Source organism: Periophthalmus magnuspinnatus, chromosome 21 (genome assembly GCF_009829125.3).
Source record: "Periophthalmus magnuspinnatus isolate fPerMag1 chromosome 21, fPerMag1.2.pri, whole genome shotgun sequence".
NCBI classification, from domain to species: domain Eukaryota; kingdom Metazoa; phylum Chordata; class Actinopteri; order Gobiiformes; family Gobiidae; genus Periophthalmus; species Periophthalmus magnuspinnatus.
Genome location: NC_047146.1, coordinates 8,294,051 through 8,321,786, shown reverse-complemented (window position 1 = coordinate 8,321,786; position 27,736 = coordinate 8,294,051). Strand labels below are relative to the sequence as shown.

General features: G+C 39.4%; 1 protein-coding gene across 10 annotated transcripts; it reads left to right on the top strand.

Annotated features, from left to right (window-relative positions):
* Window positions 1-58: 58 nt before the first annotated feature.
* On the top strand, window positions 59-27,736 carry mcf2lb (mcf.2 cell line derived transforming sequence-like b). Of its 10 annotated transcripts, none has more exons than XM_055230804.1 (35): window positions 59-152; window positions 331-500; window positions 11,691-11,774; window positions 13,100-13,214; window positions 14,678-14,768; window positions 16,487-16,606; window positions 17,453-17,569; window positions 17,946-18,095; window positions 18,782-18,906; window positions 19,313-19,427; window positions 19,509-19,628; window positions 20,327-20,518; window positions 20,610-20,801; window positions 20,936-21,095; window positions 21,224-21,288; window positions 21,380-21,465; window positions 21,577-21,643; window positions 21,753-21,868; window positions 21,979-22,048; window positions 22,120-22,212; window positions 22,293-22,385; window positions 22,461-22,586; window positions 22,657-22,878; window positions 22,985-23,077; window positions 23,157-23,235; window positions 23,316-23,388; window positions 23,468-23,571; window positions 23,694-23,786; window positions 23,908-23,967; window positions 24,138-24,203; window positions 24,373-24,450; window positions 24,847-24,956; window positions 25,044-25,150; window positions 26,816-26,919; window positions 27,012-27,730. In XM_055230804.1, exons 2-35 carry the CDS (start codon window positions 422-424, stop codon window positions 27,089-27,091), a joined length of 3,645 nt encoding a protein of 1,214 aa, XP_055086779.1. In that variant the 5' UTR covers window positions 59-152; window positions 331-421; the 3' UTR covers window positions 27,092-27,730. The 10 variants fall into 10 exon arrangements, with proteins under 10 accessions (XP_055086779.1, XP_055086782.1, XP_033842591.1 ...); XM_055230805.1 differs by having other exon boundaries at window positions 108-152; window positions 373-500; XM_055230807.1 differs by lacking the exon at window positions 23,908-23,967.

Sequence of the window (27,736 nt, the reverse complement as noted above, 5' to 3'; positions counted from 1 at the left end):
TGCAGCATCATCATCATCAGCAGCACCACCAGAGCTAAGCGGGCTGAGACAGGGGCATGCATGTGTGAATAAGCCTGCTTCCTGCTCCACTTCCTCCTCCTCCACCGTCGGCATCTCCATCTCCCCACCCTCCGTCTACCCGGATCCATCCAGTAAGCCTCCTGCTATTTCAACAGCACTAGTCTTGGCAGCATCCTCCAAAGCACCTATATCTCGTCAAGCAGTGCAGAGCTGTCACACACGCCCCCTCTCCTGCGAGATTCCTTTAGCCTTTAGCCACAATTCTACTGCCCCTTGTTGCACTCCCCTGTCTTCTCTTGTCTTCATAAGGGCATCCAAGGATCAAGCAGGCAAGCTGTCTCTTCTTCCCAGGAAAACGCGTATCGCCTGGACAGCTGGACTGCCGCTGTCCCTCTGGAGGATGATCCTGTGGATGAAGACGCAGGACATGGCATTAGGGGAGCTGCTGGAAAGACTGAAGACCGTCATCAAAACCATAGGTAGGTGTCAACATGTAGCAAACAGATTTTTGTGTGTTTGTTGCCCAGCCGTAGTTTATAGCTGTGTTTTTTAGCCTTTTGGTTTTGATTGTGTTGTATTATTACCATGAACTGGCCTGTAATGCTTTTGAATAGCTTGCTCTAGAAGATGAGATGTTGGCCTGTATTATTTGATTCCCTGCTCCACCCACAGTTAGTATTTTCATTGTACAGTGCTCAGAGGAGACACGTTGACCCATATATTATACATTACTTACTTGCTTACTTACTATATATTTTGAATATGAAGTAACATTTGCAGTATTTGCAGTACTGTGTGCAGCAGAGCTTATCATCCTGCTCTGTTTCTATTATCCTTTGAATGATCAAAACCTCTCTGCTGGTGTGTGGATGCATAGTATCTTTTTTAACAAACATTTCACAAACAAAATTGAAGTACTGAAGTAAAGTGATGACAAAGAGCTATTTTTTTTTACTCTAGGCTAGACTCTCAAATGCACTAATATGCTTTTGTTGAATCCTTCTCTTTTGATCCATATATATATATATATATATATATATATATTTACTTATTTATTTATTTTATTTATTTATTTTATTTATTTATTTATTTATTTATTTTATTTATTTGTTTGTTTGTTTGTTTTTTCAATCGACCAACATACATCTGTTTAACCACACTGGATGCAGATACACACAGACCAGATGGGGCACCAGCAAAGATACTATATTGATCTTGTACATATTGGTTGGCCCATGTTAAATGAGTTAAAGAGCCTTTAATGTCATATAACCGAACACAAGGTTAAGGATAACTCTGTTTGATTTGTTTCAGTTTCATTGCTCTGAGGACAGTGCACAAAACAAGATTCCTTGAGTTACATTTGATGATTGAGCCATCAGATTAAACTCTACAGAGATCTGCACCATCTTGTTTCCAGTGAAATGTTTGTTATTATTCTGGGAGTTGGGGAGTGGGCCTTATTTATACTGTCTAACCAGTGGATAAACCACTGATAAAATATGGAGTGGGTGGGTGGACCATTTGAAATATCCGCACCACAAGCTACCACTATATTTAGTCTTTTATGGAAATTCTTAAGACTTCTGACATTCCCAAAGAGACACTGGTCCATACTGCTGTACACGTGTGAGGAAGTATCTTGCTGGGCCAGGAGGGTGAAAGCTGTAATCGGCTCATAGTAGTGAGTAATGCTGATCGCTTCAGACAACACTGAGGAAGGGAGAGTGAGGGAGAGCAACAGACTACAGCGGAAACAAACGAGTCTGCACCTACAGTCATGTTTTCTTACTTGGAACAAAAAAAGAAATGCTGGAGACTGAGGGACACTGTTTAAGGTGTAATTTTGGTCATACATCTCCTCCTCCTTTATCATATAATGAATACAATAACAACACAAAAGTAAACACTGAGAATTTGTGATGGTAATGTAATACTGAATAATAAATGGAGCACTTTAAATAGCTTCTTGAGACATAGTGATTGTCTGTCCACAAATGGAGAGGAGGAGCAGACAGGGCGTTCATTAATCATTGTCTGAGTGTTGTTATAGTGCTAATCATAAGTGCTCTCCTTGACTCTATAACGGGCCATTTGACCCATTTCCACTGATTCAAAGGGACAAGGCTCTGTTTATATCCAGCTGTGATCCTCTGGGTTTTGAGGCGATATTGACACATTGTTCATATAACATTTAACAAGAAAAAACAGAAGGTCTCCACACACTGATAGAAGAGAATGGAAAAATAAGTTTGTTTGTAAAGCACAATTCTTACCCAAAGTAAGTCAAAATGCTTTACAGAATAAGAAAGACATTAAAATCACATTACAACAAATCAAAACATAAATACTTACAAATAATCATGATAAAATTAACTTTGAAAGAGAAGAATGCAGAATAAAAACTTTCAGTCATATGCACAAAAACAGAACAGTTTTGAGCCTGGATTAAAAATAAGTACAATGTGATATACTGATACAACAGCCCATAATATTGATATTGTAACACTAAATTTAGTATCATGATATTTTGATGTTGGAGCTCAGTCACACAGGTGTGGGGTAGAGCTCCTCCACGTCGAGCGGAGCCAGCTGAGGTGGCTCGGGCATCTGTTCAGGATGCCTCCTGGACGCCTCCCTGGGGAGATGTTCCAGGCATGTCCCACCGGGAAGAGGCCCCGGGGGAGACTCAGGACACGCTGGAGGGACTATGTCTCTCAGCTGGCCTGGGAACGTCTTGAGGTCCCACCGGTAGAGCTAGAGGAAGTGTCTAGAGTGAGGGAAGTCGGGGAGTCCCAGCCCTAGATTAGCAGAAGAAAATAGATGGATATTTTGAAATTTTAGCACATCCCAATAGCCACTAACATGCAGGTTTAATGTTTTAACAGCAAAGAATCAAAAACAGAATATGTTTTATTCTCATTGTCAGTGAACTGATTTCACAACCTAGGAACTCTGTTTTGGTGGTATGGTGTAGTATAAAACAATGAATAATAATAGTAAATATAAGGTATGATAAATTGAAAATAAAGCATGCATTAAGAATAAGTAAAAATAAACATAAAAAAGATTTCTAGTTTACACTTTTCTCCGTGGTTCAGTTCGATCACTGATTAGCCCTGAAGGTAGAGCAGGTGTGAAGCCAGATGAATGCAGCAGGTCACTATCGTCTCCGACTAGGCTTGAACCAAAACACAATATGGCCAGTCCTAGTACTGTCACAATGCACCTGGCAACTTTAAGCTCACACCTAATTTAAAACGGTGCATCTTGTGTTGTTGTTGAATTACTGTGGCTAACATAGTCTTTCTTTGAGGAAGAACCCCTTTTGTGGGTCAGCCTCATCAGTATGAGGGAGAGTGAGTAGCTCTGCCTTTTTCTCTATTCAGCTCATAAACTGATGCTGGTATGTACTCGCAAGAGAACACAGCCGAGCACTTCCACATGAATATTGTAAGAAAAACTCCCTTTTCTAAATATGATTTTGTGTTAAAATCTGCTAAATTATTTCTGATGATTTGTTGCAGGCACTTTACATTTTGTTCTCACAATTCAAGGCGAGCCAGACATTCACAGAGTAATTACAATTCACTGATTTATAAGCTAGATATGCTTGTTTCTTGAGTGGTATTTGCAAACAACAGTACATGGCATTTTCTGTTTGCTGTGTTGCAAAGATTTGTAGCACTTACACATGTATCACAGGATATAGCAGATTTGTTCACAAGTAGAAGAAGTAGTTGAATATAATTAGCCAGAGCAGCAGAAGGGGATTTGTGCCTCACCGGCTGGCCCCATCCCTCCCCCTTCTCCTCGTACTTACTTCCAAACCTTCTCTAATGCTCCGGTGATAGTTTGTGTTAGTGGCTAAAGCATCAGTCACTGCATTGCCCCTGGTGTGAAGAGTATTGCTTTTAGTAGGCGTTTGGAGACCATGAGTCAGCTTATTCTATAAATGCCTGGACTTCTCTCTACGGTGTCCTGGATGTATCTTTGCAAAGGACGTTGCTCTTGTGTTGTTACCAATGTAGATGCCCCTTTGGAGGATGAGAGCAAGAGGGCCATGCTGGGAGGCTGCTAGTGCACTGCGGAGTTTTGCAAAGCTAGTGAATATTTATTTATTTTTATTTTGTTAGGTGAGTGAGTTGCTTGTTTGAGGCTGCTGCTCTTATGTCTCTGCATGAGATCCTGCGGGAGGGAGGAGAGGCGTCCTACCGCATCATGAACCGCCTCAGTCAAATTATCCAAAACTTGGACATTACTGGACTTGCCAATCCGTTCCCCTTTAGCCCCGACAGCCGCAAGAACTCCTGGAGAGAGTGGGATGGTAAGATTGATCATGAAACCTGCTGTGAGAAACGACAACTTTGTTTACTATTTTGAGAATGCAAGATTGTAATTATTATACTTTTGCTATCCTATTTTTTCACCATTTTAGCAGTGAAAGTAAACATTTTCGTGGGGTGTAAAAATGAAACATAATCTTCTGACACACATATTTTGTGCCATAAAGCTGTTAAGGAAGGTCAGCAGTGGTCCAAGGACATAATGACTCATTTGGTGTGGATTTGAATAACAAGTCAGGTACTTTCTGCCTTATTTTAGGTCTCACTCCACCATTCTATAAACAGAAGATGATTTAAGTATTTCATTAACAATATTTGACTATTTTCTTAACAGTTTTAAGCAGCCCTGTTTGTGAGCTTGTATCTTCCTTGTGATAGCTATGACTAAGTTTTCACGAGGCTCAATGCCCAGAGCCTTGTATGCAGTTTATTTTTGAGTTCCTTTCTCTTTCCTCTACTTGCTGTTTTATTTTGTGTGTGTGTGTGTGTTGGGGGATGCATGTCTGTACTACTTTAACAGACGCCTCAGTTTCCCACATTGAGATTCTGGCAGCAGCGCAGTGTTTTTCCTGCGCAGTGAACCACTCTTCTGCAGAATAGAAAAATAGCAGCACCCCAGCAGTGAAGTAGCCAGTATGAAGGTCTGAAAAGTGCTGATCAAAGCTGCTGAGCTGGCCAGTCAACCATAGAGCAGAGACCTTGGAAATTTTAAAAGGGGTTTGCAGTCATAGAGAGATAGTCATGAGGAGGAAACGCAGGACTAGCGCTGTTTCGTCGGATTGTGGGATCCCGATGGTGCCGCTTCGCTCACGTGAGTCTGGGGACACCGTTTGCTTTCTTCACATTCACTGGCATGACAGTACTGCACCTCCAAGTCTTCAGATATTTAACGCTGTATCCACGCCAAACTGCAGCTAATTATCTCTGGTTTTCTGGTTAAGTCATCAGCATTTACAACATGCAGTTCAGCAGTTGTTATTTTCATTTGGTCATAGGAAAACTTGTTCATGTCTGGTTCGGACTTGGATGGGAGACCGCTGGGAATATCAGGTGTCACCGTGGGGCGCCAGTTGCAAAAACTGTGGTTGTGTCTTGAGGCAAGGCACTTCACCCACATAGTCTAGTATGAAAGTGATGTGTGCGTGAGTGCGTGAGTGTGTTGGTGGTGGTGGGAGGGGCCAATGGCACAGATTGGCGGCCTCGCTTCCATCAGTCTGCCTCAGGGCACATGTGACTGCAATAGTAGCTTACCACGACCAAGTTTGAGTGTATTATTATTATTAGTAGTAGTAGTATTAGTATTTATATTTGTATTTGTATTATTATGCCATATCAACCAATTTACATATTAATTTTACTTTTGATTTAGTTGCGTGCTGTTCAGTTGTATTATTTTATGCAGTTTTGTATCTTAACTAAACTACACTATTCTTACATTCTCTTCTCGTTGGTGAGTACATATATTTGTATTTAAATTTTCTATATACACACTTTTTCACTGGTTATTGTATCACTAGCCTCACTTGTATTCCAGGAAGTAGCACACAGACACTGTAGTTGCATTGACACTCCCCCATCCCAAATCACTGACCTTGGGAAAACCGCTGAAAATCATGTGTACTCCCTGAGCAGACTTTGCTTTTGGTTAACCCCTTTGACTTAGCTGTTGTAATCTTTTGGGTTTAGTTAATATGTCTCAGAGTTTGTTACGCTGATAACCTCAAGTGCGCCCTTCGTCGTAAAACAAGCATTAAACTCCACCTTGTTACGGGTCAGACACAACAAGCGCACACAGCATGTTTACTGTCTACATTTACCACCAGGACTGATGAGCAGTGACAGAGGAGGAAATACATGAGCAAAGCACGAGGCAACTTTTAACCAGATTTAAACGTGACACTGGGTACATTTACATGACCAGTAATATCAGGCTGGAATAATGAAATGTCCCAATAATCAGATCAAATTTTGACGTGTGTTTACATGCACAAAAGAAATTGATCATCAGCAGTGGCAGCAGAAGTACTCAGTCTGTTACTTAAGTAAGACAAATTTCAAAGTAACTCTAACAATCTGTAACGTTTTTCTTTCATTTTTGAATTTACAGAAAGAAATCAGATTACTCAAGTTAGGTTTTAATGTTTACATGACATATGTTTGGTGTGCACGTAAAGAAAGGCAGTATAAGATAAAGATGGTCAAAGTGAACATCGGGAGTGACCTCAGGGAAAGAAGGCACATGATTTATCTGTTATTAATGTTCATATCTTGACACAAAAGAGAAATAAAAACATCAGGATCATGTAGCGCTGGTCAATACGAACAGTTTGACTAAAATGATGAGCCTGACAGCAGCAGTTACAGAGAGAGGGGCCACAGTTTTCTAATGTAAAGGGAATTGGAGTCAGAGTCGATGGATCTGGACGCGCGCCCATAATCATTTCCTATTAGGTTAGCTGTGTCCATTTATATATACAGTCTATGATCAGGACTAAATATGGATTGAACCGACACATTTCTAACCAATGCCTTAAATAAATAAGGACTCACTCATGAAACTTAACCGAGTGAGAGTCAAATGTAATTGGCGTATTCTGTTAAGACACAGTGTCGTCTTTCTGGGATCACGCAAGAGTTAGGCCTTTCACTAGTTTGTAATAATAGGGTCTTGTGAGGGTCCTACCCAAGAAGAGGGCCTTCAATGACAACAGTGTGTGAGTGATTAAATGGAGATGCAGACTGCGTTTTGAATAGACTGCTCAGATTGGGGGGCTTTGTACTTAGTCTATTGCTGTAAAATGCACAGGGGCTTTTTGTATTGTAAGTATATGTTAAAATATGGTGAATATGTCATAACAGCAACGATAACAATAACCAACATTGCACATTGCTTTGTTAGTGGGGCTTTCTGTGTTATTGAAATGAGAGGGTTCAGGTAGCTTCTCTTTAGGGGTGGGGTAGCCATGGGAAAAAGGCGGAGCTTACTGTTACACTGATGCCTTTGTTGCAGGTAAAGGTAACCCGAGTTTGAAAAAAAAGTCTGTGCAGTTAGTGAGAGCTACTGCGATGTTAATGTGAAAGATCTGCGAGGCGTACATGAGTGAAGAGGACATTGTTTATTGTAAAGCAATGGGGGCAGAGGACACGGTGGACTTCTTCGTTCAGGATGCTGAGCTAGACTCTGGGGTTTGCCTGGATTCAGAACTGACAGAAGAGCAGAGGCAAAAAGATGTGAAAAGAGAGGAGCTGGACTCATTTGATTCTCTGGTTTTTGATGGAGATGCAGAAGCGGAGGAAAGTCAGATGGATGCATTAAACACGTGTGCTCAAAGTGAACAGGGCATAGGCTCAAAGACGACTCTAGATGTTTGTTTACACCCCGTGGAGGACAGGGGTACCCACGTCAGGATATCCATGCAGGAGGTGAAGAGATACTATAGGCTGTCTCGCTGCTGCCACTGGCTCCTGTGTGGTAGGTGACAGTTGATACTTCATTTAATATGTTCTTTTTCCTAGTGAGGGTTTTGCATGTTCTTGTTTGTCCATTGTAACATTATAAAACTGCTATTGTGTTCAGAATATTTGACTTGGGACTGGGGCAACAACAGTCATGTGAGATTCTGAAGTGATGCAAACCTTGCAGCATTAAAGCAATACATTGTGCCCCATTTAGTGTATCTACAGTTTAACATATGTTAGCTAACCCCGAGGGATGTCTGGGAGTCCCTGCTTAGACTGATGCCCCCGCAACCCGGTTCTGGATAAGCAGAAGAAAATGGATGGATGGATGGATAGCTAGCCCTACTGTAGCAAAGAAAGATAACTGAACTGTTTCTGGGCTAAATGAAAAACATATTGGACCAGTGGTGAAACGTAACAAAGTAAAAGTAGTAAAGTGCTGTACTTAAGTATAACTTTTAGATATCTATACTTTACTTTAAGTACTTTACTTTAAGTACTTTAGTAAATTTTAAAGTGGATACTTTTACTTCACTATATTTGAGAGCAGTACTGTACTCGTAAAACAAGCATGTATTTTCCACTGCACTACATTTTTGACTGAAAAGTATTTTTATGACTGTTTGAGACCTGAGGGTTTATTTTTAACATGTTAATAATTTGAGCAAACAAAAAAATATACAAATAAAAAAATGCTAGAAAAAAAACAAATCTTTATCAAAATGACTATATTTAAAGTCTTATACGACCTCAAAATCTGTGCAAAATACTTTTTACTTTTTACTTTATTTATTTATACTTTAAAGATTATTTTAATACTACATTTTTTCATCTGATGGACCATGAGTGCCGTTGTTTCTATGTCTGAAGGCTTCTTCTCATTAATAGCTCCTCACATGACCATCCCTTTAAGCCCCTTATAGTTTTTGCCGCACTCCCCCCATTGTTATTGATGTAGCTGCTTCAACTTATACATTACCCACATTTCATTCAACTTTTCTGGCGTTTAGTTTTTTGTTTGTTTGTTTTTTTTTTCTTCAGCTGCTTGTCCCTAATGGCTATTATGGTTACTGTTTTCCTGGAATGTTCCACAGTATGGCATTTAACATATTCATCTTAATTTATTGACTTATATGTGTTTTTGCTACTAACCTCATTGTAGGTATTCTTACAGTGAGCATGGTCACATCTCCATAGATCTGACCTGTAACTAGTGGCGTCACCTGTTTGTTTCCATGGAAATATGCAGGTTAAAGCCATACCATGGAGAAAAGCAGGTGGCGAAACGGTCCACCAGAAACGTTACAGATTTCACTTTAATTTTATCAAGAAAACACTGTCACTTATTATTAAAGACCAGAGCATTGTAATAATAACAGAATTAGCTTGTTTGTGTCTCTGAGAACCTGCTGCTGGACTTGTGCCTAATCTGTGTCAGTAGTATCAGGAGGTCCAGGTGTGACAGTGACCCAGTAATGTTTGACTCTCTGCCCCCAAACGTGAGCGTGAGTGCACTCTAATCCTCTGTGTTAAGCTCTTAAAGAACATTAGTGTCCAAAGCAGCAGGTGGTTCATGCAGCTCTGTGTTTACGATTCAAGACGAAGGAAAAAAAGGGGGCAGTTTTGGATTTAGTCGAACTCTTTGTTATAAGGATTAAAATATAGTAGATGTATCGGGGTTGTAAAAAAGCAATATACACCCAAATGCTAATCGATGCTAAAACTAGTGCTGAAACTAGATCCTCATTTCATTAGGGACTTACTTGAACTATTTTAGAGGTAGTTTGAGCAAATGTTGGAATTAAAGTAGCTATATGCCTCGTCCATGTTCACAATTACATTATATTGTATACAGTTATAACGATGACACTGAAATGGTAAAGGAGAAACGTTTTGTCAGTATGGAGTGCATCCTTAGAATTGACTGAATTTTTATCATGAAAACACTAAAGTATATGTTGTTTCCCTGCTAATAAGTACCTTGAGTGAGCCATTATTCTCAATCATTAAAACGGGACTTACTAAAATAGCTCTATCTGTTTCGACAAAGATGTAAACAATGATCACAAACTATCCGTGTTAGCTTCAGTTTCCAGTGACCCTTTTAATTTGGCATAGATTTTACTCCAGATTCCCTTTCGCTTGCAACTGTCCGCTTTTATTCAAGCTATGAACCAGGATTTAGAACACCGCGTCTTAAGTAATGTTTAACTGTATGCAAGGTTGAATGGGATAAAACTGCTACACTATTAAATAATTAACTATGATTAAGTCAAAAGCAATTCTGTTACATCACCAATACTGGACGTTGTGTCTAAAACAGTTAAACACGAGAAAGGATATTGTAATGGTTTCACTAGTTCGCCCGATAGTGTGACGTATAGTGGCATCATGTTTGTCTGTGTAAACCGCTCGAGGGTTGACAAGTGTAAGTCGATGGGAAAGAGACACAAGACAACAGTAAGAGGAAATCTGGAGAATGTTTGTAGGCTTTATGCATGAGCTGAATGAGACTGAAATCTGACATCTTTGAAGGGGATTTCTCAGTAACAGTATAGCCTGTCTTTCGTTAACAAAGTGCAGGTCTTGGCAGGCGGGGGCTGATACGTGTGGGAGTAGCTGGGGGCGAGGCGTGGCTAGTGGAAAGAGGAAACTGCTGCTCCCTGTGTGAACTTGAGTGGGTTTGGAGCGTGCCTGTGAGCGCCGGGCAGATGGACAGTCCACTGGAGCTTTGTGTCCCATCTCCTGGGGGAATAATTGACCTTCAGCCAAGCCACAATCCTCTGGCAGGTTACAAGCATCACAAAAATACCCATTCGTCTCTGTCTGATCCACATGTCGGGCTTGTGGTGGTTTGCACACCCATGCTTCAGGTGAAGTCAGGAAGACAAATGTGGAGGTTGTGTTTATGTGGTTTGTCTGTCAGTGTGAGGGACTGGTCATTTGTATTGTCAGGATCCTGTGAAATACATTTATTAATAGTCAGTACATATTTACTTATTCCAATTAAATAGTGTAGAATGACACAATGCTATGAATAGTTGACTTGTGGTTGACTTGCATGTTGCTAAGTGAATAGAAAAGTATCACATAAGTTGAATACATTTTAATTAATTTGAATTAAGATTAAATCATGCTGATGCTATTTTTTTTTTTATAAATTATTTAAAGAAAAGGAATGTATTTCAGATTCAGATTTAAGTTTTTAATGTTTGTTTTAAAGGAAAAAAGCAGACAGACATGTTCCACAAGTTTGAGCTCAAGTCCTTAGTGTTGATACAGTTTGTTTGAGTGTCTGTGCATGGAGGGAGCAGGAGAGAGTGTGATGTGTAATGGTAGCCTAAGGCCAAGTTACCTGATAGCTTTCCCAGCGCTCACAAAGAGTCACTGTCAGACATTTGGTTTGTTTAACCAGGAATCAAAAGAAGATCCAGAGCAGAATAGGCAAGTTTGTAAGCCGACATCCAACTTATCACAAAGAAGAGCTGGAGAGACAGGACGGAGGAGACTATGGGGCATTTACCGACTGACAGAGAAATACTGCTCTCAAAATGAAGCTGCACTAGACAGCTCCGGGCTCATGGCTTTGCCAGATGTCGCAGGACAGGTACTAGTCTGGAAGTTTACAGTGTTTGTTTATCAGACCTTTTAAATATTAAAGAGTGTTTTACATGCTTCCTACTTCTACCTGTGGGATAAATGTAAATACTTATGTGCCACATTCAGGACTTAGCTTGAGAAAAGTGGGTATAGTTTGTGTTAAAGAAGATGCCATTAACTTTGTCTTTGTATGTCCTAAATGTCCTTTTGGATAGACTTATGTCTAGACTTGAGTCTAACCCTATCATGTTTGGTGTGTTTCAGATGAAATCATGCAATTGGACAATAGTCCGCTCCGAGCTACAGACATCACTCCTGACCTCAGAAAGAGATTCGCCTTCCTCTCAGGTGAGTGTGTGTGAGACATGTATGTGTGTGTGTGGCTGTCCAAGATGTTAATTATATTTGCTTTTTTAAGTTTTTTTGTAAAATCCAACAATGGAACTCATAATCTCATCTCACCTCATCGCTGCAGCCTTGTGTTGGACCAGAATATCCTCTGAGTCTGCTCTCATCAGGCTAGTGCTGAGCTAGGCCTCAGTTTTGTGACACATGTGTGAAACGTGTGTGAGTGCTGCAGCTGACATTGGCTGCAGTAGCGTTGGGCACCATTTTGCAGCCTCAGATCAGAGCAGACACTGAAGCATGACTGTGCACTTGCTGTTGCTATAGCAACAAGCGGTGAAAGAGAGACTGATTTTCTGGCCATGGTGCAGACAGCTGTTTCACAAAGACGGCTTAGTATGTGTACAGTATGTTTGACCAGAGTAAACAGAAGAGAAATGTGATCAGTTTGAACCACTGAGCCCTAACCAGGGTAATCATGCTTTTTATTTGGAAATAATCATGAAATTATATTTATGTTCTGCCCTAATTTGAAGTTGAGATGATATAGATGTTGAGTTTTACATTTTTGTGCCATCCAGTGGTCAGTTACAATTTAAGAAAAGATGTACCGTGTCATCTGTATCTGTCTTTAACACCAAACATGGATGTTTCTAATGTTGCATGTGTGTCGTAATGGCTAGTGCGAGTGCGGACCAAGGAGTGCAGACTTACAGTGTTTATTTACAAAATGGTGAAATTCAGTTTAATAGTTCATTTAACACACACGGGGAGCAGGGAGCGGGAGGCAGACCAGGCGGGAGTAGTGCAGAGCAGGGACGGGAAAACCAGGACCGGAACGAGGACAGGATCAGGACAAGACCAGGGCAAGCCAAGCAGGGACGTCCAGAGCGGGCACGGAGACAGCCAGGGCTGGAGCACGACGGGACCAGGGACAGGGCCAGGGAAGACCCAGCAGGAGTAATCCAGAGAGCGAGAGACAGGGCAGGAGACGGGAAGCAAGCCAGAGACCAAGACGGGACAGGAGGCAAGGCAGAGGGGTGGACTGTACCGGAGCTGGAGCGCAGAGGCAGAAGCAGGAACGAGCGAGAGCAGGAATCTGGAAGTTGGCAAATTTCCAATGGGTAACAGGCAGACAGGTAACAAAAATGCAAAAACTAAGCTGGAGCATTCACGTTGACACGCGGACGGTTTGGCTCCGAGTGTCTTCTGCCGAGCCCTCAAATACTCGGCAGCAGGTGGAGGTAATTGCGCTGATGCACTCCAGGGGGAGAGAGCACAGGAGGACAGATAATGCAGGCCCCATGACAATGTGTTTGATTTTATAGGTGGCAGAGGAGACAATGGCAGCCCCATCATCGTGTTTCCAGAGTTTCCCTCATTTGGAGAGATAACAGACAGAGAGTTCCACAATGTACTCACCTACCTGACCAGTGTGCCCAGGTAAATCTGTTCATGTCTGATAACTGCATTTATCAGCCCATGTCTACTGCACACTCCACACTATGGCTCTGGGTAGCGCACTGCAGTATGCCATTAGTCATGTAGACAGACTAATCCCAATGGCAAAAACCCGGACATCATCTACTGCCAGTAGAGGGCAACAGATATGAGGCTATTGCACTGCCATGTAAAAACAAAGCAATTCTCATGTCTGTGTTGTGAAACATTTTTGGTTTAGGTTTTCTTGTCTGTGAATACATAAGGATAGATGGTCATTTAGTCATTTAGATCATCATGGAGATTCATGGCTGTCATGACAACAGATGGTTAGCAACCTCAGGGACCTACACCCCTCACAGGGCACATGTAGCCTCCAGCCAGAAGCCAGTGTCCAACATCTGAGGCCAATGACATTGAATAAAGAAGACACCATGTGATAAAATCTATAATGCTGGCTTCTTGAAAAACAAAGTGAAAACAGCCCAGCACAATATGAATGTCAATCTCCCTAAATTGTGCATTCTCTAATACTTAACATGTATTATAAACTCATATAACATCTTTTGGTGCTGTGTTACTGCCTCTGGATCAGCCATAAATAACTGCACATCCCTGCACACCCTTTTCTTTGTAAATGGGATTTTGAACGAGCATTTTAAAAATCTGTAATAGAATTTGTGAGCAAAGAGCACAAAAACAAAACAAAAAACCCCACAAAACCACAAAACAAACTGACACTATAGTTACCGTAATTAAATGTTACTTCAGATTCAAATTGCAATAGAGAATGTAGTGTGTTTGTGTGTGTGTTTATTCCTTTTAATGTGTTTGTGTGTGTGTTTATTCCTTTTAATATCTCCACCAGACCCCTGAATCTGCCCCTCCCCCTCACACAAAAGCCACACTGACTGGATACTGAAGCTGCTCATCACTCCATAACATGTGTGCAATAGGCTGGTGTTTTCTCTACTGCTAGTTTGTGGTTGGATAATTAAAATGCTGTTTGATGGGGGCAGTGTCTAGCGATGCTTTGAGGGACTCCCTGCCTCAATCCATGACAATCGCAGAGCATGCTTCCCACCTCATGTGAACAAGGGCTTTTTGTCTGGGGCTTTTCTTTGTAATATCGACTATCGAGTGTCGCAGGTGATGGTCACTAAGGAAGAAGATACTCTGGATGATTATTTAAAGGTGCATTTTATATAGTTTTAATTAAATTTCTCTCACAGGACTGAATTAAAAGGAGGGAAATATCTGAGAGTGAATCCTTGTATATGCTTTGATGTGCTGCAGCAGCTGTCTAAGGAGATAAAGAACAGCATAACAAAAAGCCAGGGACAAAAGCTTGGCATCCTGGGTATTTCACTGCTCAGACATTAACTCTTTAGACCCAGGGCTTTACTGAGTTCTGAAAATTCTGACTGTATTTGTGTTCTGTGCTTTTGTACGTTTTTGTGTTGCAGCTTGTCCCCAACAGAAGTGGGTTTCATTCTCGTCATTGATCGGCGACAAGACAGATGGGCAGCTGTCAAGGGGACTCTGCTCCGGATAGCTGTAAGTTTCACCCCTTGCACGTACCTGGGTCCTTTTGTTTTTCTGCTAAAGATACTGGTGCATTTATGATTTTCATGATCTATTTCATAAATTTGGTCTGGTCTGTGCACAGAGAGAGAGGAGTTTAAATGTATTGCCGTATCAGTTTTGGTTCTACTTTATGTTTATTGCTTCCTTACCATTGCAGTATTATTGTTACCATTTATTTATCATTCTTGGTATGTTTTTCTTTCTGTTGAAATTTAAAAATTACTTAGAGCAACACAGTCCATCTAAATCATTGTCAGTGACCTTTTGCTGCAGTTATAGTCATGAATTGAATGTTTTTATATATATATTTATTTGTTCAACTGAAAAGGAAACTTTAAAAAAGCATTTAATGTATGTTCTTATGGAAGACAGGGGAGGAATTTAATACTTTTTCTTCTTCCCACTCCTTTTCGAGCTTAAATAAGAAAAAATATGTGAAATGTGCATTAAGTATACTGGATACATTTGTTCATTAATCTGCTCAAAAAGTAAACTAATAAATAAAATGAGTATTTCAAAAAACAAAATACAAATGCAAAGAACAGATGTTAGAGTAATATCACAACAGCTGGAGTTGTTTACACTGTAACCTTAATCTTCATCACTGTTAAAGCTCGCCATGTGTGCAAAGGCAATGTAAATACACTGTAAATATGCAATTACATATATATACACACACACCAATTTCCTTATATCATAACTGCACAGAAACACGTTACTTGGTTGATAAAATTAATTAGCTAATATCTCTGGGTCGTTGAAAGTCTAGTGATTACAATGTTCATAATAATTGCCTAAAGCTGTTACGGCCCCCAAACACATGGAGAAAGCACTCATTCATTCCAAATTAAATCCAGTTTTATTAATCCCACAAGGGGAGCTTTACAGACTGACAGCGTTGTAATATAGTGCAGTCAGTCATCCCTGTAATAACTGGTGTTGGCATGATTCAGCAGTGCAGCTAAATGAACAGGGATGAAAGCTGGTAGTTTGCAGGCTTTGAGTGGCTCTGCGGTGAACAGGGTTTACCTAAATAAAAGTGCATAGTTTTCTCTCTAAATATGTTTTTTTTCAGAGAGAATTATCAAAACAAATAGGCTGATTTTTTTACACAGATCCAAGGTCTAGTTGCTAAGCCCACTCTTGGCTCATCGCTCTGTGTGTGTGAGCATCAAGTCCAAATCTGACAAAGAACAAAGAGCAGAAAATAAGTAGACCATGACTTTGATCACCAGCCTTGGAAGTCGCTCACATTTGCACATGAAAAATATGTATTCTAACAGATTTTGTCCAGTATCTTATTAATATTTAAATGAAAAAGATATGTGGTTTAGTAACACCATTATAGGTATATATTAAACATTATATTGTCAGTTTAGCTTGAAAAGATATGAAAAAAAAAAAAAAAACATTTAAACTTTAGCCTATTCTGCAGATTAATTATTATTTATGACTAATGACTATTATTTTATCAGACATGCAGTAACACATGCATTTCCCTCGGAGACCAAATTAAACACATTTACTTCCAGAAAACAGCTGCGAAAGGAACACACCGCTCGATATTTAATTGTAGTTTTAAGACACAATACTGGTCAGTCACTGCTTGATCAAATGTATCAGCTGTAAAATGTCAGTCTCATAGTTCATCCCATGTCACCAGTGTAAATGTGAACTCTATGTCTCAGGGCGCCTTCCCGGGGAACCTCCAGCTTGTCCTGGTCCTGAGGCCCACCACCCTCCTGCAGCGTACCCTGTCCGACATCCTCTTCAAGATGAACAAAGATGAGTTCAAAATGAAAGTCCCGGTGAGTGCAGCTTTTCTGTCTCCCACCTGCCTTTTGCCTTTTGTCCACTGAATACATAAAACAAATTAGGAACACTGTATAATAACCAGTGGTGGAACACAGCAAAGTAAAAGTAGTAAAGTGCTGTACTCAAGTATACATTTTAGGTATCTATAGTAAGATGTACTTTTAGCTTTATTTCACTACATTTGAGAGCAGGTATCCATACTTTCTACTCCACAATTTTTTTTTATTGGACTGAAAACTTACAGTATTTTTTATTTTTTATTTTTTTTTTATAATTGTGTGAAACCTGCTAAAAAGGCTGAGTGGTTTATTTGTAACACATTTGTAGTTTGAGCAAAGAAATTATACAAAATAAAGACAGCCAGGAAAAAAATATTAATTCCATTGTTTCTGTTGAACAAACTTCAGTGCAAATCTGTATGAAAAAGCTTCATTAGATCTGAAAATCTGCACAGAACACTTTATACTCTTTAAGTACATTTTTAAACAGGTACTTTAATACTTTTACTTAAGTCATTTTTTCATGTGACACTTTTACTTGAGTTTTTGCTCAACTATCTGTATTTTGACTTAAGTAACAAAATGATGTACTTCTTCCACCACTGATAATAACTACATTTTAATTAGCCTTAATAGAGCATGAACAAAGACTTAATTCATAATGACTAACCCTGAGTCATGAATTAAGTCTTTGCCAAAGCTTTAGTACAGATAATTACAGTGTAGTTATTATAAAGTATAAGTTTAAATGAAATGTTTCTATTTTGATGTAGTACGTGCATATGAATATAAATATGTATCTGTATATGAATATGTATCTGTATATGTATCTGTATATAGGTAATCATGCTGAGCTCACTGACGGAGCTTCATTCCTACATCGACCGGTCACAGCTCACCCAGGAGCTCGGGGGGACTCAGGAGTACTGCCATGAGAAGTGGATCTCCCATCGCACTGTACGCACCACACATCCTGGGTTTATACGTCGAACAGGAACATTACATTGATTCATTTCCTGCAGACTGATCCTAACCTTAACCATAGTCATTACTTGTCAAACTTGGAATTAAACTCTAACTTTAAACTATTCATGGGTTTTAGCTTTCTGCTATGTGCAACATTTTTAGGGCTTTTTTCCATTCAAAAGATTTATTATTGTGTTTTAAATTGTTAATCACTATGGCAATGTCTCCATAAGTGAGGCAGGTTCCCACAAATTGAGTATGTATACTGATTTTAGCCCCCTCAGTGTGATAAATATCATATATCAGATATCACGCATTAGTTCCATAGTACAATGAAGTTACGGTGACATACTTGTGTTTGCATCAGGCTATTGAGGGCTTTGCTTTAATGGTGAAGAAGATGGCACAGACTCTTCAATCGTTTGGGATGGAACTGGCTGAAACTGAACTCCCAAATGAAATTCAAGCCACAACCACTCTACTCAACACACACACCAGCAAGAAAAACAAAATGAAGGTAGGAACAAGCTTTTTCTGATACTTTATTTTGTCATTTTTCTCACAAATGCTGAAACAGGAGCATCAACATTGTTATGACCCAAAAGTAGACAAAACATATTTATTAAGGAAACAAAGTTAAGAGTTCAAGGGTTTTTTGTTTTTATTACTTTTAAAACTTGATCTTAAATATGTGGAAAATAACCCTTAACAAAACCCATGCCAAAAAACAAAAAACAAAGGAACAAGACCATGGTGAGTCGGCCACCGCTGTCTCTACCCTGATGAAAAAAACAACCCATAAATTATCCCAACACAAAATAAAGAACAAAAACAGGACTTCCGGACTCACCAGGTCAAACAAAAAGAGGCTAGGCTAACAAAAAGCTAAGAATCCGGCGTAGATGTTCCAGCAGCGGCAGGCTCTGACGTACAGGGGAGGGGGCTGAGACCAGGGGAACGCCGCACGCCGGGCTCACGCTCTCTCTGGCTCAGGAACAAGACTACAAAAAAATATGATTAATTACACTATACAGAAATAGACAAAAAATTAAAAAATCAACTAATGAAAGAAAAATATAAGGAAAAATGTGAATAACTTCTGCGGAGAAAATTGGGAAGAAATGCTACGAAAATATAGACAATAAAAATATATATATAGGAGTAAAGAAGTGCCCAAACATAACATCCAATCCCTGTGTGTAGGACGACCTGTTGGTGACTTTGGGACAAGGCAGCCAACTTCTAGAGAGCATCAATGAGCCAGTAGTACGAGATCCAGACCACAATATGAACCAGGATGAGTTGGAAAACCTGGCGACTGTGCAAAGGTGAGAGGAGTAAACGGAACAGTATTATTTGTAATTAAACACTTTTTTAAAAAATGTGTTTGTGGGTATCTTACATATACATTCATTTAAGATTATTTAACTGTATCACATTTTAGTGTTAGTGTGAGAAGAAACACCACCATTGTATGATTATTCACAATTATCCTTTGTTTACTTTCGGAATGATGCAATGCCATAAACAGCCAAATCAATGCATGTTACATTTAAGTTTACTATTTTGGGAGTATTGGTTGAATGGAAGTAATTTTATTTTGCTTCTGAAATTATTTTGTGACCTGAATAATCGCAGTTATCGATTAACCAAATAACACCCCAAGAACCGTCTCTATGTTCCCTGTCAGGTGCTTTTATTAACCTCCATGTTTCTGTGTTTCTATGCCGTCAGACTGCTCTCCCAGCTGGATGAGACGGAGAGGGCGTTTGATGAGTTCTGGGTGAGGCACCAAACCAAACTGGACCAGTGTCTGCAGCTGTGCCACTTTGAGCATAACTACAAAGAGGTAAGCTTGAACATCAGCACTTTCATCGTGATAAATGAACTTTGTAATGGCCTGAAACTCAAGAGGATGTTGCCGTTTTAGGTGAACGCTCTGCTGAACCAGGTGGCGGAAAAGCTTTCAACATTTTCCGAGGTGGGGATCAGCCCCGCACACGCCGACCATATCTTCAATGAACTCACCACCTATGAGAAGAAAGTCTGTGTAAGTGAATAAAGATTGTTTTTACGCTCTAGAATTGATTTAGTCATAATTTTGGATGGCAACAACAATCACTTCTTTAGAGTTGAATAATGGCACAACTTTAACTGTGTGCCTGTTTTAGTTTCATGTGGATAGGCCCAGTAATTATAGATATTAACCATAAACCAGGTCAACAAATCTGCACTCTGACAGTTAACCAGAAAACTTCACCATAGAATAGACTTTGTACATAGCAACACTTTAGCTAAGTCAATATGTCTTAAAGATAACAGTCACTTTTATTAAAATCCAAAAACATAAAATAAACAATATATTAAAATTCTAATTAATTAAAATATAGACTACCTGACTATATTTATATGTAGAATACTTCATTAATTACCGGACAAAAATTAAAATATTAACACAAACTGAACACAGTATTCATTTTATTTGTGTAGTATTTAACATGTTGTCAGTGACATTCACTCACAGCTCCCTGTCCTCTGTCTTATCTTTAAATATTTATGTATTTTAGCCTGACCAATAGAGATAAAATTGGACAGAAAGTATAAATGAGGTTGCCGGGCACGATTGAGCTAATTCTGACCTATCCTCCTGCTCAATTTTAAACTACAGACATTCTAGAGCATTGGATTGTTATGAACAAAATAAAATGCAGTGGATTTCAGTTTCAGTAATTGCATTCTAATTTGCAGGAGGTGGTGGACAGGGCTGCAGCTTTGGCCCATGAGGGAGACGAGCTGGTGCAACACTCGCACTATTCAGAGGAGTCCATCCAGCCAAAATGCTCTGACCTCAGATCAGCCAGTGAAAATGTGTCCAACAACTTTAAAGCAAAGAAAGCCCACCTTCTGAAAGCTCTTGAGCTGCACCACCATCTGGAACGAGTGAGTCTGAAACACAACACACTATTACTCATTCTCTTCTCCGTTTTTGGTTTTACTTTATAACTTTTTTTTTTTTTTTTGTCTCTTACAGGCAACAAAGTGGTGCGATGAGGGCATATACTTACTAGCATCGCAGCCAGTGGACAAGTGCCAGTCACATGAGGGGGCAGAGCTGGCACTGAAGGAACTTGAACGGCACTTGGACAATTCAGGACAGAATCAGCTGACAGACCTTAGTGGAATAGGGAGTGAATATGAGGCTGTTCTTAACCCGCAGTTCAGAGTAAGTGTAAAGAACCATTTTACACTGCCACCTGGTGTTCATAAATAAAATAGAAAACTCCTGTGTTTTATAAGCCATTAAGTGTCTGCCCATAGAATATTAAAAATAAAACACGTCTCTTTTTCTGCCCATAGGATCAAGTGGAAAAGGTCTTCCAAAAGCAAACGTCGATGCTGGAGATGTTTGATAAGAGGAGGGTCAGTTTGAAAAAGCTCGCAGCCAAACAGACAAGACCAGTCCAGCCTGTCGCCCCGAGACCAGAGGCTTTCATCAAATCCCCTCTCACCTCTCCTGGTGCATTTTTACTTTTACTGTTTACTCTTTTATTACTGTCAAAACAAAAATAAACATATAGATTTTTAAAATAGATTATTATTATTGTCATCTGTTATCTTTAATAATGTGACCAAACTCTGCCACAGCTCACAAAGTACAACAGGAGAGGATTTCAGAGGTGGATTCCTGCACTACCATCATCTGTGAAACAGTGAGTAGAGCTATTTATTTGTTACTTTAGTTTTTTTTTATTTATATAGAAATCAATCAAGGTAATCTATATTTCCTTTTCTCTCCCACAGGGAAATGGGCAGCTGCTGAATGGAGACAGTACGAGCCGACACGCCTCTCTGTCAGAGGAAGAGGAAAACTTGGCAGTGCTGCGGAGGTGAAGAAGAAACCATAAACTTCTCAAGTTACACACCAGATGGCCAGCATGAAAACTATTATTATTTCTCACAAAGCATGTCTATAATTGTTTTATGTTTCTCTATTTTAGACATGTGATGAATGAGCTGCTAGAAACTGAAAGAGCCTATGTGGAAGAACTGCTTTGTGTTCTACAGGTAATTCTCACTAAACTCCAGATCATCCTTGTAAAATAATATAAAAAATAATACAAATAATAACATTTAGTTTGTTTTTTTATATAAATGTATTTATTTTGTTTCACAGGGCTATGCCTCTGAGATGGATAATCCAGCAATGGCCCCCCTCATCCCCACTCCTTTGCAAAACAAAAAGGAGATTTTGTTTGGCAACATGCCAGAAATCTACCACTTCCATAAGAGGTGAGTGGGCGTCACCTGCAGGAATTTTGCTCTCACTGCACTGCCACATGATTCTGTTAGTTGTAGTTCTCTGAGCTTATTTGCTAAACTGCATGTTTTGTTTCTTGTAGAACTTTCCTCCGAGAGTTGGAGCTGTACACTGACTGTCCGGAGTTGGTTGGAAGATGTTTTCTTGAACGTGTAAGTAAATTAAGTTTCTTTTTTCTCTCAATATTACGAGATTCTAAGTTCTTAGTGTTTGTTTCTTTTAGATGACTGACCTACAGATCTATGAGAAGTACTGCCATAACAAGCCCCGCTCAGAAAGCCTTTGGAGGCAGTGCTCCGACTGTGCCTTTTTCCAGGTAATCAGAAGAAATGTTTTATCATGTTTTACCAAGTGCAGAATAGTGTAATTAAATATCTGTGTCTTGAATCCTACCAGGAGTGTCAGAAGAAGTTAGAACATAAACTGGGCCTGGATTCTTACCTGCTCAAACCTGTTCAAAGAATTACCAAATATCAGCTGCTATTAAAGGTGTACTGCTCATCTCATAAAACAGTATATTTATTGGTATGCTTTGTTGATACTCATATATAAATGCAATTACAGGAAATGTTGAAGTACAGTAAGGGCTGTGAAGGAGCAGAGGACCTACAGGACGCTCTTACCTCTATCGTAGGCATCCTGAAGGCCGTTAACGACTCCATGCACCTTATCGCCATCACAGGATACGAGGTCAGACTAAAAAAAACAACGCACAAGGCTGAAGATATGTATAAAATCTAAAAGATGTTTTTTTTCATAGGGAAATCTGAGTGAGCTGGGTAAACTGCTGATGCAAGGTTCGTTCAGTGTGTGGACAGAGCATAAGAAAGGCCATGCCAAAGTGAAAGACTTGGCTCGGTTTAAGCCCATGCAGAGACACCTTTTCCTTCATGAAAAAGCCCTACTCTTCTGCAAACGAAGAGAGGAGAACGGAGAGGGTTACGAGAAAGCCCCGTCCTACAGCTTCAAACAGTCCCTCAGTGTATGTTTTTGTTACTTAATTTTGTGGGGGGTGTACGTGTGTGTGAATGAGTGAGTGGTTTTCAGTGCCTTGAGGGTAAAATGTGACAATTTTACCATTTTAATAGATGAATGCTATTGGCTTCACTGAAAATGCCAAGGGAGACAATAAGAAGTTTGAAATCTGGTCCAACTCCAGAGAAGAAGTCTATATTGTGCAGGTATGACCTCTTGCGTAATAGATGTGCAATTAACTAACTATAAAATACTGGCTTGTTAAAATATGTTGCTTGATAATAGGCCCCGACTGCTGAAGTGAAGACTGTTTGGGTGAATGAAATCAGAAAGGTCTTGACGACGCAGCTTGAGGCGTGCAGAGGTAAAGAGAAATATCTTATTTACATTAATATCTTTAAAAAATGATCCAATTTCTGAGTTTGTTTGGTTGGTTACTTTCAGAGGCCCGCCAACAGAGGGCACCAGACCATGTTTTCCAGTTTCCTCCAGTGACAGGAGGAGCTGTGAGCCTCAGGTATGGTCTTATATATTTGCTAATGTGGAATTATTTTTGTCTAAGGCTTCATATTTCAATACTTTCAATGATTCCACAGCCCTTTTAAGACTGGACAGAAGTCACTGAAGAAGGGAGAAGAGAGGAAAGCAGAGCCAGGCAGCCCCGACGTCAACTGTTCTTCACCAAAACCAGCTGGAAAAGGTTTGTCAAAATTGAATTATTATTTGATTGTCTGATTATTTTTCCCTTTCTGCTTTCACTGTATGTAAACTCACTGTCCTGTCGTTATATCTGTCTTTCCCTCTGTTTTTCCTGTTACTCAGAAGAGGCTCTCATAAGTCCTACCTCAGAGAGAGCGGCTGTTGCTAAAAAGCGCTTTACTTTACAGGGCTTTAGTAACTTCAAAGCCCCGAAAGGTAAATGCGGGACACATTCTGATCCAAAAATAGTGATAGACGTACAATATAGAAATATATCACACTATTGCCAATGCAGTAATGAAACAGTAGGTCAAATACTGCATGCTTCCCTTCACAGAGTTCTCAGCTTCTGATGATAAAAGTTTTACGTTACCCCTGATGATCCTACCATCTCCAGGTATAATTTCTGTCAGACCCTGTGTGCTCTATGTCTGTAGTCTAAGTGTTAAATAGTAAAGAACCCCTTCTACTTGTCTTTCTTAAGCTTTGGTCTTAGCGTAGCATATCTCAGTTACTTAATATTTGTATAATAATCTTTTGTATTTATCTGTGGTCATCTTCACAAAGAATCTCCCCCAAGCCCTGATCACAAGACAAAACGGCAGAGTGATCCCACACCATTTGGCTTCAAAGGTAAAAAAAAAAAAAAACTTCTTAAAATGTCTTACTTTTTAGTTTTGCAATCGTGAAACAACTTTAAACTTTAATTTTGTGGTAGTATTATTTCAGAACTTTGATAGTACACATAGCTTTAACTCTGCTGGGAGATGACTGGTTGTTTGCATTGCTTCATGTGCTTCAGATGCAGGGCCCCCTCCCCTTCACCTGAGCAGAGCCAGTTGGTTCAGCACCACTAGTGTCAGACACAGTAAATGGAGAGGTACATTGGCCACAGCTCGGAAGAAAACCAAAGTTATTTTTCAAGCCTAAGACGCCTACTTCTTCACTTTTTTCCATTAAAGTTTTCCTTAGACAGTTCCTCAGACACATTTTCAGATGTAATTTGCATGGGTGTCCAGTAGGGCCGGGGAAATATTCTCTTTGCAGTCCCTTCCATCTCTCTAGTCTCCATCTTCTGCAAATTTATGGTGGTTGGGAATCAGCTTTTATGTGTTGATCAACATCTTGTGGCCAGAACTTGGCCTAACCCTTCCTTCATGTTAGCGCTACCTGCATTTTTTTTAGACCTAGCTTCTCCTTTCTCCTTTTTCAAAATGGTAAAAGTAAATTATGAGGTCAAACTTTTATTAGTTTGATTTTATTTTGTATTTTACAGGATGGAACAAGGCCTCGATGTCCCTGAATACCTCTGAGGAGCAGGATGGATACTCCAGTGCTGAAGACCCACTAAACTCAGACAATGAGGACGACGCTGACAAGAAACTAGTAAATTATCATTTCAAAATAAAAAGTAAAGCCTAGCATAGCAATAATCATCCAGTAATAATCATGTGTTTTCCATGCTGTCTACAGTGTGTTGGCAAATACATTGTGAATATTGATCTCAATGGCTCTGAAGATTTGTCAATGAAGAGTGGAGACATGGTTCAGTTAGTCCGAGAGGGCGAAGACAAACAGTGGTATGAATCCAGATTTTTTGTTGAAACTTATTATTATTATTATTATTATTATTATATTCAAGAGGAGGTATTATGCAAAATTAAGTAGCTTTTTTTTAGCTTTCTATCATGTTACAACATTGTTCCCTCATTACAGACATGCCTGAAGAGGTTTTCGATATCATCCATGCATGTTTGAGTATTTTAGTGATCTCTTCCAGGTCCAATTTGAACCCTGCTTATGGTTAGCTGTAAGATTCTGTGCAAGGCTCCGCCCACAAGCCTATGTCACCCAGGCTCACACATGACAGTTCTCCATAAATAAACAAAAACATGACACAAAACTGTACACAGCGACTTGACAAACCTGATGCGATGTGCAGTAGTGTCATTAGCGGGATGCATGCTGGTTGCTGAGTGCTCTGAAGGGGGAGTGACTTAACACAGGGAGCAAAGGGAGGGGAGACTCAGAGCGTCAAAAACAAAGTGAAACTTTTAAAACATGTTAATATGTTGTTTGCGGCAAATATATCATTTTCAAAACATTAAAAGGTAACATGGTGATCTAAATATGTTATGTGTTAGGAGTTAATAGACAATAGAAATACTCCCTCTTTAATAATTTGTATGCATGTATGTGCATCTATATTAATACATAAAGGGATGACAAAATGTAGTGTTGAGTTTACATACATTCATTGTTCATACACACACATATAAAAACAGGAAGAGCCCAATGAGAGCACTTAGACCAGGGGTGTCAAACTCATTTTGGTCTGGGAGCCACATACGACTTAATTTAATCTCAAGGGGACCGGACCAGAAAACTCACAGCATAAATACTAGCAATAAGTAGAAACATTTGTGCAGAAAAACATGTAAAATATTTTTATTGAAGAGAACTGTTCCTTTATAAAATATTAGAATTTAGATTTTATTAGAGCATGTGCAGATTAACACAAAAATGATTTGAACTCAACATTCTGCACATGAAAGCAAAAAAAAAAAAAAAAGATCCAGACCTAAAATCACCAGTATTTTACCTTTTTATTTTACAGGATTTAGTCATGCTTTGTTTTTGATCCAGAAACGTGGCATCTTTTACCCTGCACAAGTGCATCAATATCAGGCATCATATCCTGAGTAGCTGCCAATTTCAAAATGTCATTTAAGTGCTTGTGTGTTAGCTTTGAATGCACCTTTGTTTTATTAAGGTTCATTATTACGGTTTTGAAGATGATGCTATTTTGCTAGCAATCAGAAAAAAGAAAAAAAATTCAATTTTTGCTGAGTGTATTTTTATTAAAAATCAGCTGAGGGCCGGATAAAGTCTGATGGCGGGCCGGATCTGGCCCCCGGGCCGCATGATTGACACCCCTGACTTAGACTCACAAAAAACAAACATAAGTAAAGTAAAGTACATAAGTCCATTTAAAACTTTGAAAACAGGTGCAGGTTTGAGTATAAATGTTTTTACCAGATAATTAAATTGCATAAGCACCACCATAGTATCCAGTTTTGCTTGTCCTTAAAATATATTCCATTTGTGAAGCAATAGGTGAGTTATGGGTGAAGATTCTCCCAGTGAGGCTCTGGGCATCTGTCATCTTTTGTGATTTGAATTGTAATGTGCATAGCGTATGTTTTGTCATAATTTTTTACAGATAATTGTTTCATGTTTTGTAGGCTTGTCCGCAACCTTAGCACTTCAAAGGAGGGTTGGATTGCTGCTTCAAATCTTATATCACTCGTCAAAAAGTCTAAGTCATGCCAGTCCCTCAACAGCTCAGGTATGCAATCTAATGATCTGATAGGAAGTAAAGTATGATGCATCACAGTTTGCATAAGTAGTGATATTACTTTGCATCGATGCGTCTTATAGAGGGCAGTGGCTCTGGAAATCTCAGCACGTCGTCCAGTTGCAGTGAGACCTACACTGGTTTTTCTGATCTCAAACCCTGAGATCACGTGCACTTTCTGTTCCCGACCAAACAGCCCATTTGGATGCTAGCATCACGTGACTATCTGTGCTGTATTGCCAACATTGTACTGTTTGATTATTGTACAGTTTCCACAAAAAACATGTCTTTATTATTTGTCCGGTCATAAATGACAGAATTAATGTTAAGATGTGTCAGAGTACGTTTCGAACCTGCCGTTAATTCTCTTTTTCACAATATATGTATAATTATTCTGTAACAGCAGTATGAATGAGCCAGCCGGACTGGACTGATTGTGTTATCTGTCTGTCTGATCAAATCACACCCAAGGTAAAACTGTTACTGTTACACCACCATGTATAAATATTTGCACATATTTACTTACTGCTAGATTTGAAGACTGTTTTGTGTATTTATTATTTACTATTTTTGTTAAAAAATCAAGTTGCATATATGTAAAGTTGTCTGTCTGTGTCAGTTCATGTAACTACCAGCTTCTCTGAGATTTTGTCTAAAAGTGATGCACAAAACTTGATGGATCAAGTAAGCTACAGTTAAAACATGTTTGCGTGAAGTTGAACTAGATGGAGGTGACTGTATAGATTTAATTTATTCTCTTTTGAGGATTATGTTGAATGTAGATATTGTTCATGTTTGTCATGAGATG